General features: G+C 47.1%; 1 protein-coding gene across 2 annotated transcripts in view; it reads right to left on the minus strand.

The window, feature by feature from the left end:
• Positions 1 to 21701, minus strand: part of SLC13A4 (solute carrier family 13 member 4) — a 46201-nt gene that overhangs the window by 12296 nt on the left and 12204 nt on the right. Inside the window, exons 3-10 of one of the 2 annotated variants that reach the window (XM_003261377.4) lie at positions 13865 to 14001; positions 11874 to 12046; positions 11342 to 11396; positions 8629 to 8665; positions 7466 to 7546; positions 5186 to 5370; positions 1812 to 1931; positions 581 to 682 (exon numbers count right to left, since the gene is read on the minus strand). In XM_003261377.4, the coding sequence (XP_003261425.1) occupies positions 581 to 682; positions 1812 to 1931; positions 5186 to 5370; positions 7466 to 7546; positions 8629 to 8665; positions 11342 to 11396; positions 11874 to 12046; positions 13865 to 14001 (890 nt within the window). Of the gene's footprint in view, positions 1 to 580; positions 683 to 1811; positions 1932 to 5185; positions 5371 to 7465; positions 7547 to 8628; positions 8669 to 11341; positions 11397 to 11873; positions 12047 to 13864; positions 14002 to 21701 lie in introns of both variants that reach the window. The other variant, XM_012512251.2, reaches the window with a different exon arrangement.

Here is a 21701-nt window from a genome sequence, read left to right on the forward strand (position 1 = left end):
GTCTACCTGGATTGTTTTATGCAAAGTTGTATGTGCCAGTTGCTATAAAAGGAGAAATAGCACTAAATAGGAAGCTAGGTCCCTGTGGAAAAGCTGATGGAAGTGGCTGAGGATTGGTTAGTGATTTCTTGGACGCTCTCTCTCCAAGTCTGTCTTTGATACGGCCTTATACCCTAAATATAGCACAGAGTCTCCCATCTCCCTGGGAGTGATAACTGGACCACTGTGGTGGTGCGTCTGAGCAATGAGAGGTGGCCTGGCTTTGGAAGGAATTCACATTTTCCAAGAGGGTGGCTGTGTTGTCTTTCCCTTCTTCTGCCTCTGTCTGCCCCATGGTCAGCACTCCACCCCATGCCATGGCTATACCTTAGACTCCGAATAGAGCAAAGGGGAAGGGTGGTCACCTGAAATCTGGGCCAGCTTGGCTTTGGCATTAAATAGCATCTTCTAAAGGCCTGATTCAGAGTTGTGGAAAATTCTCCCAGTGTCAGGGATTGTCAAGAACAAGGCTGCTCCTGTGCTCACTTTACCTGCTGTGTTTCTGCTGGAGGAGGAGAGAAGAGGAATGGCTGATTTTTACCTAATGTCTCCCAGCTTTTCATATTCTTCTTGGATCCTCTTCTCTGACAACTGTTCCCTTTTGGTCTTCTTCTTCTTGCTCAGAGAGCAGGTCTCTTTAAAACTGAGAAGGGAGAATGAGCAAATGATTAAAGAAAACACACTTCTGAGGCCCAGAGATCAAATATTAGGTAAATACTAAACCACTTGCCTGCTGTGGTCACTTTTCTCCTCTTTCACATGCTCTATCCCTCTATCCCCCACCTATTCATATGGCTTTTATCTGCCACATTATCCGGCCTCTCATCAACCTTTTCCCGTAGCCTACTGGGGATAGCCATCTGGGTCTGTCCCTGGTATATTGGTGTGAAGTGATGTCTCAGGGACTTGTGCAAGTGTATTCATGTGGGGTCATTTCTACCTACTTGTCTTTTATGTAAGTAAAATAATCAGTGTAATGTGGTATATGTGTCTAGGTGTATAAACTAAAACTTTTATTCCACTATGCGTCTAGATGTATAACTAACATTTTTACTCCAGAGAAGCTTTGTCTCTAGCCAAACAAACACACAAACATCTGCATATATGGAATACACAGTGTTAGTTTTATATTAGCAATACTGGAGTTAAGAAGTGTATAGTTATCATTGGTTTGACAACAGTCTGAGTAAAAAGAAAAGTCAGAGAACATTTCTTGACCAATGGGAGCATTGGGTTATATGGACTAATAGCAAAACATTATATTATCTTCCCTTATGTGTTTGAAACTGATGAAATTTGGAGTAGACTGACTTGTTATTTTGAGGCATATGAGCATATTTTATTCAGGCTACTAAGTATAAATCACCCATGCCTATAAAGTTTAACCTAATGCAAATTCTACTTGGAGTCATATTTTTTATTTCCTATTTCTTGGAGTAATTGGAAGTGCTCTATATGCTTTGAGAGCAATAAAACGACATTAAATACTCTTCACGTCAGACTTTGTATAAACTGGACAGGCTCTCTAACCATTTAGTTGGAATTAAGAACATTTCATTGTAGAGCTGAGAGTGAAGTGCAGAGTTCACAAATGTTTAGAATGTCTAGAAGAGACAGCGCCTGACTCTCAGACTAGACCACTGCATTCTCCTTGGGCATCCTCTGTGGTTACTTGGCAGTCCCCCTTGCACAGAGCCGTCCAGGGCCCATGCCATGGCCTTTGGATCAACAGGGAGGCCTCAGTGCTTTGCTGAAAGGGCCCTGGGACTCACTTGCAGCCCAGGAACAGCCAGTGCATCCAGAACCAGCTGACCACCAGCATGATGAGGGATATGGGGAAGCTGAAGAGGAACCAGGTGCCAAAGTTCACCACCTCTGCGGCTGGATACTGGCTGGAGGGTAAAGAACCAGGTCAGCAATTAGAAAAGGGAGGGTTTCCATATGGTATTTTGGGGTAGTATGCCAAATGCTCCCTAAAACATATAGCTGGGCTAAGTGGGGAGATAATGATAACAATATGGTAAAACATTGTCTAGGACTCATTTAGTTGACAGTTGCAATTGTACAGAGCCCAGACAAGAATCATGAAACTAGCTAACAAAAGGAATCAAAACAACTAAAATTAATATCATTAAAGTGTATATACTTTGCACTCAAGAGAATGACTCAGGACGTATTTGCCCTTAAAGATTCTGCTAAGTTTATTCATCTGGTTTTCAAGGCAACAGAAAATGGAGCAGCTTGGTATACTTTGTTTCTGAAATCACCAAAGGAATGTAAGTTTTGATTGGGGGACAATTCTGGAGAATCTGGAGCTCTAGGGCTTAATGAAGTTTTTAGATATTAACGGTGCCCATAAGAGAACCAGGACTTGGAATCTCCAAATCTTTATCAACATCCACTGGTCTCAGGGTAGAGGGGATTTGTATGAGGAACTGCTCATTCATCAGCAGGCAGAGCTGTGGCCTCCCAGCCCAAGTGCTGTTTCCTGGGGAGCCTGGATGGACCACGCGAGAGCTGTGGCTTTTGCCTAGGCAAGGCTCAGGCCTAAATGACCTATGCTGTGTTTTCGTTGGGTCTCTGTTTTTGGGGCTGGGCGTAAAACTCCTCAAGGTGTGAGACATCCCTCTATCAATGATACCTTCTCCCAGATCTTTACCTTCCCTCTCCTCTGGATTATCCCTACCAGCATTTAAATGTCTCCCATCTTGAAAACTCCGTCTTGACCCTGCTTTACTTTCCTTTTATTTTTTTTATTTTTATTTTTTTTTGAGACAGAGTCTTGCTCTGTCGCTCAGGCTGGAGTGCAGTGGTATGATCTCAGCTCACTGCAACTTCTGCCTTCTGGGTTCAAGCGATTCTGTTGCCTCAGCCTCCCAAGTAGCTGGGATTACAGGAGCACACCACCATGCCCGGCTAATTTTTGTATTTTTAGTAGAGACGGGGTTTCGCCATGTTGGCCAGGCTGGTTTCGAACTGCTGACCTCAGGTGATCTGCCTGCCTTGGCCTCCCAAAATGCTGGGATTACGGGTATGAGCCACAGTGCCCGTCCCCTGCTTTCCTTTTATTATCATCCCACGTCTCTCCTTCCCTTCACAGTCAGCTCTCCGTTTTCTCACTTCTATCTTAGTCCTCAACTCACCAGAATCTGGCTGCTTCTCCCACCACTTGACCAAGGTCCTCTTGCCTACATCATTAGTAATCTCCACGTCACCAAATCTAATGGATACATTTTCATCCTTCCTTTGCATCATCATTCATTGACAGTAAATATTGTAGGCACTTCCTTTTTCTTGAAATACTTTCCTCCCTTGGGTAGAGTGGCACCAGATTTCCCTTTCCTCTCTGCTGTCTAATACTGTTTCCTTCTGTCCATTAAATATGTGAGCTTAATATTTATGTCCTCTGTTCTCCTTACTCTGTATATTCTAAGTAGTTTCTTCCACTCCCGTAGCTTCCCTTACCAGGAGGCAAAATGAATATGTGGCCCTTTTACCCAAAGGTTATTATGAATATCCAGGCAGGGACAGCAGAGCATTAAACCAAGTGTGACGCCTGTCTGGGCATGGTGGCCCTGTGTCCCTGTGCAGGCGGCACGCCCATGACCCCAGCCCTGCAGGGGTCTTCAAATCTATGCCTTCAGCCTTAACATTAATATTTCCCTTGACATTCGCAGGTCTGTTTTCACCTGGACATCTCAGCCTCTATGCCAATTTTTCCAACACCCCATTCCTCCTCTTTCCCCTCTATTCCTTCACCTGCCAAGGGCAGGAGCCTGAGAGGCAGACGCGGCCTTTCCCTCTCTCAGGCCCTGTCTAACCTTCCCAAGACCCAGCAAGTGACCTCTGAGTTTCCCTTAAACCTGACTGTTCCTCCTCCCCACCGCGCTGTCAGCCAAGCCACCGGCTGCCCTGGACAACTTTGCAGCAGTGTCCTGAATTGCCTTCCTGCTGTCTGCTTTCTCCTTTCCAATCTGTTCTCATTTTTTTTTTCTTTTTCATCCAGAATGAGTTTTCAAAACTATAAATCTGACCACCTCACTCCCTGCTTAAAATTCTTTAAAAGCATCTCAGAGCCTTTCAGATGTGGTCCAAGTTCCTCATTGGGTCTTGCCAAGCCCTGGAGATCTGCCCATCCAGCTCTCTGGCCTCCTCTTACCCTCTGTCGTTTTCTTTTATGTGCTCTGCTGTCCTGCCTCGGAGCCCTCCTACGCACTGTTTTCTTTGTCTGGATAATCTCCCTTCATCTAGTTTACTCCCGTCCTTCAGGTTTCCACATGGTCGCCTCTTCAGGGAGGCATTTCCTCCCTGCAAATGGGCAAGCTCCCCCAGCAGGGCTCTCCCTGCAGAGTCCTGGACTTCTCCAGTCTCACTTAGCTATAATGACTTATTTCCCCCTTTTTTCCTTTTTTAAATTTTTATTTATCTATTTTTTGAGATGGAGTCTTGCTCCGTCACCCAGGCTGGAGTGCAGTGGCACGATCTTGGCTCACTGCAACCTCTGCCTCCCAGGTTCAAGTGATTCTCCTACCTCAGCCTCCTGAATAGCTGGGATTACAGGTGTGCGCCACCACACCCGGCTCATTTTTGTATTTTTAGTAGAGACGGGGTTTCACCATGTTGGTCAGGCTGGTCTAGAGATCCTGACCTTGTGATCCGCCCGCCTCGGCCTCCCAAAGTGCTGGGATTACAGGCATGAGCCGCTGCGCCCAGCCTTTTCTTTGTTTTTGTTTTTTAAATAGAGACACTGTCTTGCTCTATCGCTCAGGCTGGAGTTCAGTGGTGGGATCATGGCTCACCGTAACCTCAAATTCCTGGGCTCCACAATTCTGTCTCAACCTCCTGAGTAGCTGGGACTGTATACAGGTGCGTGTCACCATGCTCGGCTAATTTTTTAGTGTTTTCTAGAGACAGGGTCTCACTATGTTGCCCAGGCTGTTTTCGAACTCCTAGGCTCAAGCAATTCCCCCGCTTTGGCCTCCCAATGTGCTGTATTACAGATATGAGCCACTGTGCTCAGCCTGTTTTTCCCTCTTTCTACAGAAACTCTTCTATTCTCATTTTCTACCATATCTCTAGCACCTAGTCCAGTTCCTGACACACAGTGGTGGTTAGTAAATATTTGTTGACCAAGTGAATCACTTACTTGTTGAAGTGTTCCAGGAAGATGAGGCTGGTGGAGGTGCCGATGATGGTGGTCAGGCCGCCAATGGTAGCGGAGTAGGATATGCTCAGGGAGAGGCACTTGCAGATCATCTGGTCATGGTGGGACCTGTACTTTCTGTTCAGCTTCTGCTTCCTGGGGCTGGGGGTCAGGACTTGTGGCTTTTCCTAACAAAGGAAAATCAGTGAATCTCTCCAGCCCAGCTTGGGCTGTCTGGCTGAAGCATGAGAGGCAGGAGGCACCATGGTACAGCAGAAAGAATTTGAGCTTGGGTGTCAGAAAGACAATCACAGTTTCTACCATTTATCAACTTGGGCATGCATCTGAGCTGCAGTTTCTTCTTTGTAAAATGGTGGAAACCATATTTTCTCTGCTGAATTGTTGTGAAGAGTAAATGAAGTAATATACGTAAAGCGCTTAGAACACTTCCTGGCATTTAATGAATGGTAGGCTATTATTATTTTTGTGATTAATGTTATTATTGACAGCATGGCTTGTTTTTTATTCAAACTCCAGTAAAACTGGTGTCACTCCACATTGTGTTTGAATAACAAACAGATGTTATTCCTGTAGAGTTAGAATGACAGGATTTGGCCTTCCCCTCAGGCCCTTTCTAATCCTACCAAGACCCATCAAGCTACCTCTGAATATCTCTCAAATCTGGCCATTCGAGTCCATCAAGCCCTGATGGAGAGATGACTAAAAAATACACCTGGATTACATAAAAACCCTAGTCTTCACTGGGAAGAGGGTTGAAGTGTGATTCTTTTCTCCTTGCCTGACTTTTCCTCTCTACTTTTTTCTTCCCCCTTGCAGATAAACTTCAGCTTAGTTGTGGTCCTCTCTGGGCCTGCTTGCTCCAGATGACAGCCTTTCAGGGTCAGAGAGTTGCTGAACTCTGGTCTCAAGTGTTGCCCGAAGAAGCAAGTCCCTCCTGTTCCCTTCACACCTGGCCACGTTCATTGATTCTTCATGAGACTAGGAAAGTCCTGGTGCAACTGTCAGCAAGTCAAGTCATGAAAGAACCAATGGGGAAGCGCCACCTTGCCACATCTCTCAAAGCCCTTTCCCACTGCCCCGTCTTCCTAGTGGGGCCGAAGTATGGCTGACCCTTCCAGACCTCTAAAAGATCCATTGATCAACAGAGCAGGAAGAGACCTCAGAGATTCTTTGGTCCAGTGGTTTTCCACAATCCTTTCTTCTAGTGAAATTTTACACAGAATAGTATAAGTGTAGCAATTGGATACATCCTTTTTTTTTGAGACACAGTTTCACTCTGTTGCCCAGGCTAGAGTGCAGTGGTGCCATCATAGCTCACTGCAGCCCTGACCTCCTGGGCTCAAGTGATCCTCCTACCTCAGCCTCCTGAGTAGCTGGGACTACAGGCATGCACCACCATGCCAGCTAATGATTTTACTTTTATTTTTAGTAGAGATGAGGTCTGCTGGTCTTGAATTCCTGAGCTCAAGTATCCTCCTGCCTTGGCCTCCCAAAGTGCTGAGCCACCACACCTGGCTGGCATGCATCCAATTTTGTAATTGGAAGTATATTGATGGGTTAATTGCATGTGGTCAAGGAGACTTGGATTTGAATCAGAATGCTCCCCTATCTAGTTCCTTGGCCTTGGGTTATGATTTCATCTCTGCCTTGTTTGCAAAAATGGAGCTCAAAATCACTACCTCATTGAGCCAAGACCATAGAAAAAATGCTGACTGCAATGATTGATACATAATAAGCATTTAATATATGGTGGCAGTTATTTATGATGATGGATATTAAACAAGTGAGACTGTTCTGATGAACACAGACATTTGAAATCAAGGGTCGTAAGTGACAGTTGCTATTTTACACAAGCCTCAACATTCATTCGACTTCTGCATTTTGTTTCAGAGGAATCGTGCCAGGAAGACAATTATTAGTTCAGAAAAGCAGGTGCCTTACAATCTTAGGATACTCAAATAAAATATTTGCAGTGTCCCTGAAGCACCTTTGAAGACTAGTTTGAGGACCTCTGATCTACACCAACTCTCAGCTTTCATAGTTGAAGACACTGGGGCTCAGGCAGTGGACTGTCTTGCTACAGTCAAGTGAGCTTGGTGTCTCACCTCCATGGTGCACACAGGCCAGACATGTATGTGGGTAATGAGTGCCTGGTGACAGCTCACTAGCCTGAGTCCCTTACGACTTCAAGACCAGTGCCCTTGGGAAACAGTTCACAGCGTTTCATGTAGGAAACAGGGCCAGAAGGGGCCATTCTATTACCTGGGATGGGTGTTGCTTCTTGCCCTGGTGTTGGTTTGCAGTTTTGATGGGGTTGGTGATCGAGGGCACACCATTCAGGTTCTGTTGGGACAAAGGCCATCTCACTATTAGGAAGAGGAAGTGGTGAGCCAGGTGCCTCCAGAAGGACTACCTAGTCATCCCAGGGCCACCCCATGCCTCAGCACTGTGGGAACCAGAGGCCAGAAGCCAGGGGGAGCATGTACACCAGGGCACCTCAGCCAGGCCTGCCCCGCCCAGCCTGGTGTCAAGCTCTCCACTTGAAGAGACTTTGAAACTAGGCAGAACATGGCTCTGCCCTTAGAGGAGAGCCAGCCTTTCTGGGACTTTATTAGCTAATGAAGAACCCTTTATATATAAGATGAAAAAAAAGAAAATGAAAAAAAAAATCATAACCAAGTCCACAGTTTTTTTGTTTGTTTTAGAGACAGGGTCTCACTATGTTGTCCAGGCTGGGGTCAAACTCCTGGGCCACAGCGATCCTCCTGCCTCAGCCTCCCCAGTAGCTGGAAGTACATGTGCATACCATTGTATCCAGCTGAAGTCCAATGTTTTATTGGCCTTTTATACTTCTCATGAAAAGATGTATAACCAGACTTGGGGGAGTGAAGTAAGTTCGAGTAACTGTGTGCAGGTAAACTCTGCTTTCCCCTGTAAATGTGTTCTTTTTATTTTTATTTATTTTTATTTTTTGAGATGGGGGTCTCGCTCTGTTACCCAGGCTGAAGTGCAGTGGTACGATCTGGGCTCACTGCAACCTCTGCCTCCCAGGTTCAAGTGATTCTTCTGCCTCAGCCTCCCAAGTAGCGGGGATTACAGGTGCCTGTCATCAATCCCGGCTAATTTTTATATTTTTAGTACAGGTGGGGTTTCACCATATTGGCCAGGCTGGTCTTGAACTCCTGGTCTCAAGTGATCCTCCTGCCGTGGCCTCCCAAAGTTCTGGGAGTACAGGCATGAGCCACCACGCCCAGCCAATGTATCCTTTTTAATAATAACATTTTGTCAGTGGGCTCCTCACTGAAAGGAACTCTGAGGTGGATCTGTGGCTGTTGAAAACCTGGTTCTGAATCTTGGGTTTCCATGAAGAAGTGCTGAGGGATTTTCAAGTGATTCCAAAGCACAGAAAAACCCCAAGGCCATACCTCGTTGTGCATCAGAGTGGTGAGGTCTGCGTTGGACCTGCTGGAACCAAGCAGAGGACACAGGAGCCAGGTCAGTGAGGCTGACTCCTGGGAGGGGAGGTCCCCCTGCATCAGGCGTTTGGTGTAAGGGACTTAAACTCTCTGGACTCCAGTTTTCTATCCTCCAAAGAAGACTAATCTCTCCCTCGTCTTCCTTGCCTTCTGAGATGCTGTAAAGATTAGTGGGGCCAGGGGCCTGCTTCCTTCTGAGGGCAGGGGCAGCACTTTCCTTTGACATTAACAATCGTCCTAACAGCAGACGTGGAGTGGATATTAGATACAGAGTGCACATATATGGGCTTTAACCTCCAGACATTGTTAATCCTCATCACAGATCTATGGTCCTGGCATTCATACCTCCATTTACACCAGTACTTAGCACGGGGATGCTAAGTGGTGGAGGAGGGTAGGAGTCCAGGAGTCTGTCTCTCTGGAGAGCCTATGCCCCCTGATCATGTTCTCACTGGCTGACTCTCATATTCTCACTGGCTGACTCTGGGAAGACCACTATCTAGAAAAGGGAGCTTGTGATATGCATATCTGAGGTGACAGGAGCAGGGAGGGCCTGGATTGTACTCAGGGAAAGTCAAGGGAGAGGGAGGGTGGGGGAGGGGGAGGACTTCTGATCAGCAAGTACCCCTCAGGGGGCGAGTCTCTCCCACCCCTGCTGGTCCCCAACCTTTGCCTTGAGGACAGAAGAAGATGAGAACTTAGCCATCAGTGTAACTGACACACTGAGTAATCAGTGAATGTTTCCAGTTTGTCTTAGTTTCGAGGACAGTGGGAGCCACCAGCTCAGCCACTGTGAAGACAGCGTATTGGGCACACACATGCGGGATGTGGGTCCTGCGGCCATGGCCCCTCTCCAGGCTCTGTCAGGGAAGGATAAGAAGCTGACAGGCGTGCAGAGGGAAGTGTTCTTTGGAGTGAGTTCTTAGCCTGGGAGGAGAATGTGCTGTGATGTTTCCCCTCCCTTCTTCCCAAACCGGGTGAGGAGGGCAGGCGAGGATCCTCAGGTAGCATGGGAAGTGGTGGCCGCAAGAGTGCTGTCTGCACACCCAGCAAATGACCCAGTTCCCACCAGCACAAAAGATGTTTAGAGTTCTAGGGACAACTCAGGCTTTTCTTTTGGAGTTTGGGGATACATTTTTGTGTGGAAAAGAGCAAAGGCAAGAAGCCAGCAGGGTGATGCCAGAGAGGCCACAGGGAGGAGAAAAGGCCACAGTGAGGATGGCCTTTTCCTGGGTCACCTGGGAAAGGCCTGCCCGGAGGCAGAGGCAGCCCCAACACAGGGGCTGTGGGGGAGTTAACCGCCAGAGCACAGGCCCAGGAGGGTGGCTGAGTGTTAATCGCAGAGCAAGGCCTTGCCATCAGGCCTGAGGCCCTGCAGAGGGCGCCATAAGGGGATGCTCCAAAGCCCCTGAAGGCAGTTGCCCCACAGATGAAAGAGCCAGGGACTGAAATCTCAGAGAGGGCACCAATCCTAGACCTCAATAAGTCCCCATCCAGACCCTTCTCACCAGTTTATCTTTCCTGTACCCTAGAGCTGCTGTCCTAAGCCCGGAAAAGTCAGAAGCAGCAGAATGAGGGTGCAGTTAGGGGAGGAGGAGAAGAGGGAGGTAGAGGAAGACAGAAAGAAGCTCAACTCCCTCCCCCACTTACTTTCACCTTCTTTCTTCTGCAGGCCTAGGGTGAGGGGTGGGTGGGTGTGGGAGAAGCTTTGGATGAGAAGTTGAAGTTTTGATTTGAATTTGGACTAGTCTCCCAAATGTCTGAACATGAGATTGTTATAATACCTGAAAGGAACCAGGAGAGCTATGGGATTTGCCTGAGATATCATCAAGGGTGATGTCATCAAGAAATCCAATATGCTATGATTGAAGATAGTGGTGGAGAAAAATAAAGCGATTTCCTGATGGCACCCTTCCGCATCTGCCCCACTGCGAACGCTGATTTCACCCAATGTGCGTTCTCCTTTTTTACGACGGGCAAATGACAGAGCTGAGCTGTATTACAAATCCGGCTTTTAAATGTGGACTATTCATTGCGGCGTGCCTGTGGGCCACATTTTGAAATAGAATCTCCAAATGGAATCAGCTGTTAATGGAGCTTCCTCCCAGGAATGTCTGAGGCTGTTTCTCCTTTTCCAGCTCTGCTTCCCATCATCACAAGGCCCTCTCACCTCCTGTCCCCTCATCCCCTACCTGTCACCTAAGTTTTCTTTGCCATATCTAACAAGACCAAATCTAGTAAGACCTTATCTAATATCTCGAAAATATTTCATGCTTCTCCAAGAATCTGCAGTGGCATCGAGATGTGAATGGTTTTCCATTTACAAATTAAACATACTATTTTCCTAAAAGGGACATGAATTTAGATGAGATTCTGCATGGTGGCTGTGTGGACAGTTCATATATCCGCTGAGATTCAGTGTGGCCTTTTTATTTCTTCCTCATCACTGCAACACTATGGTTAAGGGAGTGACTCTCCAGGTCCTGACAGGTGGCTCCTAGGTATGGAGAGGAAATGTGGGAGGTGTGGGGGGGGTTGTGGCAAGGTGGTGAGCTTGGACCGTACATCTCAAAGAGCTGTTTATGGGTCCAGGTCCCCTCTTTTCTGACCTCCCCTATGGACTCTGAGAGGCTCTGTCTGGGAAGAGGGCAGTCATACTCACTCTTCATTGACAAAGATGAGTTCCAGAGAAGGTTGGCTGTTCTTTACATCCAGACCTACGAGTAGCAAAGAAAAGCAGTATGTGAGAGGTGGAGGCTGGGGCTGACCCTGTGGGTTGGAGCATAGCTCAAGGGCTTAGGGCGGGGGTGGGGCATATGGAGTGGGTGACATTTCTCCCTCCTGTTGCTCTGTAAGTAGAGTGGGGCTTATGGATGCAGACTGGCCCCAGGGTTTTGTAGTGATCCTTGAGCATTTGGGGGCAAAGAGCAGTGTGTGCCCTTGAGCATTTGGCGGAAAAGAGCCCAGAAGTGAAGGAGGAAGGAAGAGCCAGAACAGGGAGTTCAGGGAAGCTTCAGAGTCCAAGAGGTGGGATGGGAAAGAGGGGAAAGGGAAGAGGAAGGGGAAGGTGGGGGCATGGCTGAGGGATTTCTGGGACAGGCACAAGGTTGGGCAGTCTCCCTAGAGGAGCCAGGCAGGAGGACCCCAGGGGAGGTTGGAGGAGCAAAGGAGAGATGAACTCCAGCAAACTGTACTGATGGGTTCGGCCTCTTCGGTGTTGGAGTTGCCCGCCACAAGCTGCTCGTCCTCAGCACTGACCAGCTCCTGCAGCACGGCCTCCACGATGGGCATCACCATGGCGGTGGTGGAGGTGTTGGACAGCCACATGGACAGCAACGTGGTACAGCACATGAAGCAGAGCAGCAGCCTGGAAGGCAGGGAGGGTTGAGGCAGAGTGTCCATGGAACACGCATCCCTGCGGCCCCACAGCGGGCCTCCTACCAACCTGCTGGGGCTGGCCTAGACAGCTGTGGCTGGAAAGGCAGGCATTTGTCCTGCAGGGTGCCATTCAGCTCTGTACTCCCAATGCTTGGCACAGCATAAGTATTAAAGCAATACTTGTTGAATGAATGAATCACACTTCATGGACTAGCGGCCTTAGCCAGAAAAAAGTCCTTAGTGAAGCAAAGAATAGCTCTGGTAGTAGGGCCACAGGGTGTAGACTTAATATTGCTTTTCTGTCTCTGCGGACATTGGCTAGAGCTTGGCGGTGATGTGTGTTTGTGTGTGGAAGGGAATACTTTGTTTGCCCTCGCAGCCAGCAATTTTGTGAGTGCCATGGCTCTCCTTGCTTTGCTGCCAAGTCATCATAGTTATCAGTGACCCAATAGAGATGAATGTTTGGAGCTCACAGTCCCACCCACTACCTGTCAACATGCTGAAGGCACAGCCCCCAAAATCACAGAAGTGTCCTGTGTCACTCTTTGTGTGCACTTTTCCAGCTGACATCTTAAAGCGTCAACACTTGGAGAAAAACACTAACAAGGTTAACCCTCTAATTATTTCTCTTTGGCTTTGAGAACATTGTGCAATGTGTGCCTGTATAGACATGTCCTAGTTTCCATAAGATAAGCCAACATAAAGACTACTGTGTTTATTATTTTAGGTGGAATCACTGACTTTGCACAATTTGGGGACAGTACGTTTATCATGTGGACTCCATTGGCTGACAGCGACATGACTTTGTCGATTCTGTACCTACACGGGTAACTGCCTATGGGGGTGGCAACTTGCTGACTGATGTAAATAGGGAGGAATGGAAATGCAAGAGGATAAAAATTCTTGCAGATAGTACACAGAGATTTTAAAGAGCCACAGAGTCTCCATATGATATGACGAAATGCCACTGTGTGCCTGGGAGGTTGAGTGTAGGGACAAGATTATTACTGAGGTAGGGGGTGGATTAAGCTATAGTTATCAGACCTGTTTGACAATCTGGGAGACAGGAACATGCTTTTAAGCATAACTTATAGTCATCTAAATGACTCATGTTGAGAACCAATACTATATTATTTATTTATACTTGCATTGACTCCTCTAGGAGTCAGGGCAGCTTACATAAAATATAGCAAGAAAGTTGTAAACTAGAAGGAGGTGAGCAGGATATTCCAAAAGGGAAGGTACAGTTAGGGGAATCCAGATGGAGCATCGGTGAAGCTAACACAAAACTCAACCTTGACACCGCAACACATTCCCTGAGGGTGGGACTCCCTCCCGCATCACAGTCAAATGCAGTGTCTCTAACTGGGTCTGTGGTCTGAACTGATGACAAAAACTCAGGGTGGATGGGAGGAAACATTCACGTCTCCTTCAGTGACAAAGGAGAAGACAGCCACTTCCGGTCCAGCCTGTTCCCTGATACACAGGAAACAGGTTGGGAAACAATTTCTCTTGGTCCATCCTGTTTTACCTAATGGGCCCCTATATGTTGTAAGCTGCTGCCCTTGCAGCCTAGGTCAATGGGTAAGTTCTTTGAATAATGATAGCAAGGTCACAGGTTCAAATCTCTACTCCATGATCACAGACCCTCTCCCTGGACGGGTCCTATGGCTCTGGTGTCAGCCCATCCCTTTGGTAAAAAAACAGGCTGAAGTGGACATCCCGCAGTGACCTGAGACCACTGTCCTGGTGGCACACTGGGAGCTAGAAGGATGCCCTATGGCCTGGCATCCCAAATAAGACTTACATGCCCGGCTTGGCTCCGGCCATCAAGACCATGCGCAGAGCAATGCGCTTATGCAGGTTCCACTTCTCCACGGCAGCCGCCACGCAGATGACCCCCACTAGCAGCAGCGTGGTGTTCTTGAAGTACTCCGCCGCCACCTGTAGGGAGGCCAGGCAGTTCAGCCACCCTCCCGGACCAAGGACCCAGGGCCCAGCACCAGCTGGCAGAATGGGCCATACCCAATAAAACCTGTTCTCAATCAAAGAGGCTGGCGAAGAGGAAGCAGGGAGGTGAGGATTATTGAAATAGCTGACCATCCTAGAGTCATATCTACTGAGCGTTCACTGTGGGCAGGCACTGTGCTAAGTACTTTACAGATTATTTCATTCAATCTGGCCAGTAACTCTATAGGATAGATGTTCTTCTCCACTTTGGAAAACATAAAACCACTGTATTTAAATATGATGTGAATATGATTTTAAAGGATAAACACATATAATTTTATATTGATCTTTTAAAATAACCCTAGGTTTCTCCCCAAACCTAATTTTTAATGTTTTTAGAAAATATTAGAAAATTATTTTCATTTGATTTCTATTAGAAAATTAATACATGCTCAGTATGGAAAACTTCAAAATATAGCAAAAGTTAAAGACAAAATTACCCTTAATCATGCTACTGTGAATACTTATAGTTTCTTCCATTTTTCCTATATCTATATACATAAATGGATTTATACAGTATGTATACTTTCATATCTTGCCTTTTTTTCATTTAACATCATATCCTCATTATTGTTTTTCTTTGAGACAGAGTCTTGCTCAAATTTTTTTTTTTTTTTGAGATGGAGTCTCGCTCTGTTGCCCAGGCTGGAGTGCAGTGATGCGATCTCGGCTCACTGCAAACTACGCCTCCTGGGTTCACGCCATTCTCCTGCCTCAGCCTCCCGAGTAGCTGGGACCACAGGTGCCCACCACCACACCTGGCTAATTTTTTTTTGTATTTTTAGTAGAGATGGGGTTTCACTGTGTTAGCCAGGATGGTCTCAATCTCCTGACCTTGTGATCCTCCTACCTCAGCCTCCCAAAGTGTGGGGATTACAGGCATGAGGCGCGCCCAGCCTTATTTTTAAAAATTTAAATAACTCCCAATAATTCTCAAGTTCCAATGAATTCCAAAAATGAAAATAGTATAAGGAATACCTATACACTCTTTTTTTTTTTTCCCCTGAACCATTTGAGGGTAAGTTACGTACATTTTGGCTGGTCCTTTACCCCTAAATACTTCAGTGTATATTTTCCTTTCTTTTTTTAAAAAAAAATTTGAGACAGGGTCTCACTCTGTCGCCCAGGCTGGAGTGCAGTGGCATGATCACTGCAGCCTCAACCTCTCAGGCTCAGGGTATATATTCTAAGAATAGGGATTTTCTCTTCCTTAGTGGCCACAGTACCAGTTATAAACTCCTTTCTACTTTTTAATTTAATGATGGGGAAGTTGAGACATAGGGCAGTTAAAAAGATGTTTCACATGTTTGAGGTTCATGGACCAAATCTTTGTTGATTCTCTCACTTGGAACGTTCTCTCTTTCCATCTCTGCCTGTACATTCTGATCAGACTTTGAAGCCCAGTTCAGGCCTGGCACCCTACAGAAAAACCTTTCTTGTGGCCCTAGCTGCTGACTCCAGAATATTCCTCCTGGGCACCATTAATTCCACATACCACAGAGCACTTGGAGCAATGCTTGAATGATTGCTTCCTGCTTGTACTGTTGTCCATTTATTTTTGTATGTGTACCTCTCTTGTCTCTCAACTAAATTTTTCGGCTGTGAATGGTTCCCTTCTATATATCTTAACACCTAGTAGAATAATATGCAAAAGTAGATGCTCAATAAATATTTGTCACATACATGAGAATTGCTTCCAACTGGAGGAACCATGACAGAAATTGAGAGGAAAAGATATAGAAAAGTTTAACTTCTAATTGAAAAACCCTCTTAAAGTGAGAAAACAAGAACATTTTTAACTGTAGCAAAAATAAAAATTCAACAGGAAAGGAAATATATGGTAAAATACATAGCATTTGAAATAATATGTACATAATCATACTAATTTGGATTATTGAATCAACAAAAATTGTGATATGAGCATATTGGGAGGATGGTGGAAGGCGAAGTGGGGTTTGTAAAAGAAAAATATCTTCCCGGGAGGTGGAGCTTGCAGTGAGCCGAGATCTCGCCACTGCACTCCAGCCTGGGCGACGGAGCGAGACTGGTCTCAAAAAAAAAAAAACAAACAAAAACAAAAAGAAAAAATCTTCATCCGCTATAACAGGAAGTCAACTGATAGCCGCTTAAAGTGAGAACTCAAGGACTCATATAAGAATATCATGTGGGAATGGAGCTTAATGACAGAAGAAGCTGTTAACAAAGTTACAAGTTATTGACTCTGAGGGTGGGGTGGGACTTGGTAGGGGGGGAAGTGGGAGGGATGAGGAAAGAGACTGCTGACTTTTCATTATTAGCATTCAGTATTAAAGTATTTGATTTTTCAACTTTGTGCACGAAACACTTTGATAACATCAAAACCAAAGTAAAGGCAGGCTGCTCCATCTCTCCTCTCTCTCTTTTGCCCCATGGACATTTCATTGCATCTGGTTGATGAGGGTTGTGTAGGAGAAGGGACATCTGCCCTCACTGTGACCATTTCCTGGGAGGAAGAGCCCCTGCTTCTGGTTAACCCAGTTCTTGTCTCTAAGCCCATTCCTCAGCGGACTACTGTCACGAATGCCCCCTGGGGGCAAGGAAGGCCCCTTGCTCTGGACAGCTTGTGACTCCATGGCAGAGTCCACTCTGAGAGGGCGGTGATCATGGTGGTGGGGGCGGGGGTGGGGTTGGGGGGAGCGGCCCCCTAGCGGGAGCAGGAGGCACTACAGGATTGTCCTAGGGAAGCGGCTGAACTTGGAGGTTAAGGGCTTTTCTCACTCCCTGGTTACTTTTCCAGGCTTTGTGGAGGCGGCTTTGTGGCACAACCGGAGCTTTATTTTCTTGTCTAGCGAGGAGAGAAACCCACAGAAGATGCGGGACCGTTGTGGGAGATGGTCTTTCCACCAGCACCTTGACACAGCCCTGCGAAGCTTTTCAAGTCAGCGCGACTGGGGTTACTTTCCCCGGGGACTGACTGACAAGAGCTACGTTTTCTGCCTCTATCATATCCCACTCTAGAACACCGGTTTGGCTGTGATGGCCTTTTAGGATGCTCAGTGCCTAAATGACAGGTAGGCCACTTTCTCTGGGTTCCACTTGGAGGCAGAGGAAAGGAACCAGGAATATGGAGAGCCTTCTAGTGCCGGCATTTTGCGTGTTGCGTTCACTTTCTCATTTGAACTCCACAACAGTGCTGTGAAGCAGCACTATCCGTATCTCAGTTTACTGATGAGGAAACTGCGGGTTTAAGGAGCATCTCCCAGGTCACAGTGTAAGGGCAGACGCAGGATATCACTCCAGGGCCTTCTGAATCCGAAGCCTCCTAGACAGCCTGCCACACGGTGAGCCGACTGGAAACCCCCATCTGATTCCACTCTAGGGGGATTTTCTGGGTCTCCCAGACAGCATGAGCTGGCACACATTTCTTGTCGTGTTTTTGTTTTTGTTTTTTTTGAGACAGAGAGTTGTTCTGTGGCCCAGACTGGAGTGCAGTGGCGCAATCTCGGCTCACTGCAACCTCTGCCTCCTGAGTTTAAGCAATTCTCCTGCCTCAGCCTCCCAAGTAGCTGGAGCTACAGGTGCTTAGAAAAACTAAGGAAACCTCCTTAGTGAAACCACTACACCTGGCTAAGTTTTTTGGTTTTTTTTTTTTTTTTTTTTTTTTTTTTTTTTTTTTTTTTAGTAGGTACGAGCTTTAACCAGCTTGTTGGCCAGGCTGGTCTTAAATTCCTGACCTCAAGTGATCTGCTCATCTCAGTCTCCCAAAGTGCTGGGATTACAGGCATGAACCACTGCACCCAGCCCACTGGTACACATTTTTTATCTTCATTTATAATCGCAGTCCTGACACTGGCCTTAAATGCTCAGGGCAGGGCCAGTCTGAGCTCCAGGCCCAGCTTCAGTGGGATATTGGCTCTGTGCTGGGTGTTTGGTGGGCTCAGCTCTATTCTCATGTCTTTCCTGCTCCCTTGTAAGTGATACCATGTGCTCGGGAGACATGGCCTGGGGCTCAGGATATAGTTTGTGATTACAGAGGTAACATCACTGAGTGGGGAAGAGGGAGGACTCTGGAGTCAGCCGGGACTCCACTGTGTGACCCTAGACAAGTTATTCAGCCTCTCTGGGCTTCATTTTCTCATCTAAAAAAAAAAAAAAGGAAGGAAGGTTATGTGAGTCCCTACCTCGTAAGGTTATTACAGAGATTAAATGACACGTGCAAACCAGCAGGCATGGCCTGCCACATTGATGGCCAGGATCCCTGGTGACTATTCCTTTTGTGAAGTGCTCCATCTAAAGGCTGACCTGGTTTGAGGCCATTAGCGCACAGAGTGGGCTCATCCATGCACAGAGCAAAGCCACAGGGCTGCTTTTTCATTTTTAGAAATTAAAGTTCTGTTCAGTGGTGGTGTTTATTAGTTTTCTAGCCCATTGATTTTTCTTTCACAATAACACCTGGGTTATTCAGAACCTCCCAGGCAACACCAGACTTCCAGGATTGTCGAGGATGACTGTAATTGTTTTCTAGAGTGTGTTGCAGATTTCCTGCCTTTATCAACAGAGCCTGTGCATTCTCCCCGGCTTCTTATGAGGCATGTGCCAACTCTCCCCATCATAGCCTCTGCCCAGGGAGCCCCTTATCGCTCTTGCCCTTGGCCAGCTGTCCAGGCTGCTGGTCCTTCTCTGGTCCCTGGGTCTGCATTTTGCTGGTTTCCCATCTCATTCTCAGGCGGCTGCATTTTCCCGATGTGAGGATGCTTGCCATTAGCATTCCTTTCCCCATTTTCTAATTTCCCAGACTCATATCCTGTGAGCTGGGAAGCCAGATAACGAAGCTTGTTAGAGTTATTTGTAAAGAGAAATTAGATTCCAAATGGCTCTTCCTCCCCAGGAGTAAAGTGCATGGATTTTAGGACATTTGCATTGGTGGTTTGATTGCTTTTTCTGCTTTTCTGCTCTGTGGTTTTTCTCAGTATGCCACATCACTGAACTTGGAGAGCAGAGGTGTTTCTGGATTGTGTTTTAGGAAAGGTGGGCTCAAGGAAGTCCCCTTGACAAGGAATAGCTATAGCAATCCTGGGCTCTGAAGTTCAGATGAGTTACCTGCTATTGGACAAGCTAATGAACCTCTGTACCTCTGTCACCAATTCTTTAAGGGCCATAGTGATGCTACATAGCTAATTTAATCTGCTGTGACATGGGCTTTATGCATAAGATAATGCAGGTAGGTTCTTATTTTTTTAAATTATGTGTTTTTTATTTTATATAATTTTTGAGACAGAGTCTCACTCTGTTGCCCAGGCTGGAGTGCAGTAGCATGATCTTGGCTCACTGCAACTTTGGCCTCCCAGGTTTAAACGATTCTCCTGCTTCAGCCTCCCCAGTAGCTATGACTACAGGCACCCACCATTGTGTCCAGCTAATTTTGTATTTTTAGTAGAGATGGGGTTTCACCATGTTGGCCAGGCTGGTCTTGAACGCCTGACCTTGTGATCCTCCTGCCTTGGCCTCCCAAAGTGCTGGGATTACAGGTGTGAGCCACTGTGCCCAGCCTCATCTGAACAATTTTGCAGTGAAGTTCTCTGAACGCTGGGAGCAGATACCTGGCCTGGCTCCCACTCAGTGCTAAGCTAAGCCCCGCCAGGGCTGAAGCCCCACAGGACTCCATTCCAGTTAGTGTCCAAGCAGCGCAGCCAAGCCAGCAGTGTCTCCTCTCCACCTTCCCTGGGGGCAGGAATGCTGTTTCTGCCGGGTAAGCCCCCAGCAGGGGCTCAGACACCCTTCTCATCACCTGACTTGCATTCCTGCTTCCATCTGTTTTATATATTGAGTCTTCTAAGATTTGGTTTAAAGAAAAGGTTTCATTGCTTAAAAACACATTCTTTGCAAATCCTGCCCTAGAGAATTCTAAAGTAGAGAGAGCCAGATGGGTGCTGGCATGACCCAGAGGCTGGCCCAGCTCCTGCATGACTGGAGACACTGATTCATAACCACCACCACCCCTGCCCAGTTTCTCCTTTGGGACTGTATGAACTACCCAGATGGGGAAGCTGAGGCAGGGGTCTGAGCCACGAGCCAAGGGGCTGCTGGTCAGGTTGTGGCTCACAGGGCGCTGCTCTTCCCCCCAGAAACATTAGCTTGGTCTCGAAAGGCTGCAAGGCCTGTAGGCTCCCACTGAAGGCCCAGTGTGGAGCTCAGCTCTGGGCTGCGTCTGGGTGGCTGAGGGTGAGGGCAGCCTGGGGTTCAGGCAGGTGGCCAGCTGGATGACCAGCCCACATGCCCACGGGCCCGCATGCAGAGGACCAGTCAGCCTCCATGGCGAGGAGAGGTGGGAAAGGCAGAGCTGAGAGTGCTTTATGAAATGCCCCCAGGCTTACTCAAACAGAGAAAGTCAGGGTAACGAGTCAGAGGGCAGGAATCTGGTGGGTCAGAAAGATCAGGAGCCAGCAGGGAAGCGGATTGATGACAGCCGACTCCAGCAACAGCGGCACCGGCACCGGGCGGCAGAGGCTGCGGGTTATCCCAGCGGGCGCAGCCTGTACTCCTCTCCCGCCCCTGCGGGAGCTGGAAGCTGAGTGACAGCAGCCCGAGGCCTGCAGCGCAGGGCCAGAGACTGCTGGCTGGGCCGAGGTGAGAGTGTGTGTGTGAGTGTGTGAGTGTGTATGTGTGTGTATGTGTGAGTGTGTATTTGTGTATATGTGAGTGTGTATGAGTGTGAATGTGTGTGTGAGGGTATGAGTATTTGTGTGTGTGAATGTGTGTGTATGAATGTGTGTGTATAAGCGTATGTGTGTGAGCATGTGTGAGTTTCTGTGTATGCGTGTGGGTGTGAGAATGTGTGTATGAGTATGTGTGTATGTGTGTCTGTGTGTGAGTGTATATGGGTATATATGTGTGTATGAGTGTGAGAGTGTGTATGAATGTATGTGTGCATGAATGTATATGTGTGCGTATGAGTGTATGTATGTGTATGTGTATGAGTGTATGTGTGAGCATGTGTATGAGTGTATGTCTGAGTGTGTGCGAGTGTACATATATGTAAGCGTATGTGTATGTGTGTATGTGTCTGAGTGTGAGTGTATGTATATGTGAGCGTGTGTATGAGTATATGTGTGTGTATGTATGTGTGAACGTGTGTGTGTATGAGTGTGTGTATGTAAGTGTGTGTATGAGTGTGTGTGAATGTGTGTGAATGTGCATTAGTGCATATGAGTGTGTGTGCATGAGTGGGTGAGTGTGTATGAGTGTGTGAGTGTGTGTGTATGTGAGTGTGTGAGTGTGTGCGAGTGTGTGTGTGCTGGGGAAAGGATAGAGATAAAGAGCACATGCAATTACTCCCTGAAGTACACCCTAACCCTGGGCCTCCTGGACAGCTGTTTGTTCCCAATCCCCAACATCCAACCCATGCTTTCTACTCCACCAGAGAGCCCTGTGGTGCCCACCTCTATGCCATTCTCCTATAGACAGTAAATCTTAGCTAACTTGATTGACACAGGTATCATGCCCAGGCTATAAACTTTTGGAGCAACATATTAGAAGGGGTTTAGAGGACTTCAGAGGCAGATATAATGACAGTAAGTGAGAGTCACAGTGGAGCCAAAACAAAAACAAACACAAACCCAAAATACAGGACTCATCAGCAGAGGAAGTAGCAGCTG

Source organism: Nomascus leucogenys, chromosome 13 (assembly GCF_006542625.1).
Source record: "Nomascus leucogenys isolate Asia chromosome 13, Asia_NLE_v1, whole genome shotgun sequence".
NCBI lineage: Eukaryota > Metazoa > Chordata > Mammalia > Primates > Hylobatidae > Nomascus > Nomascus leucogenys.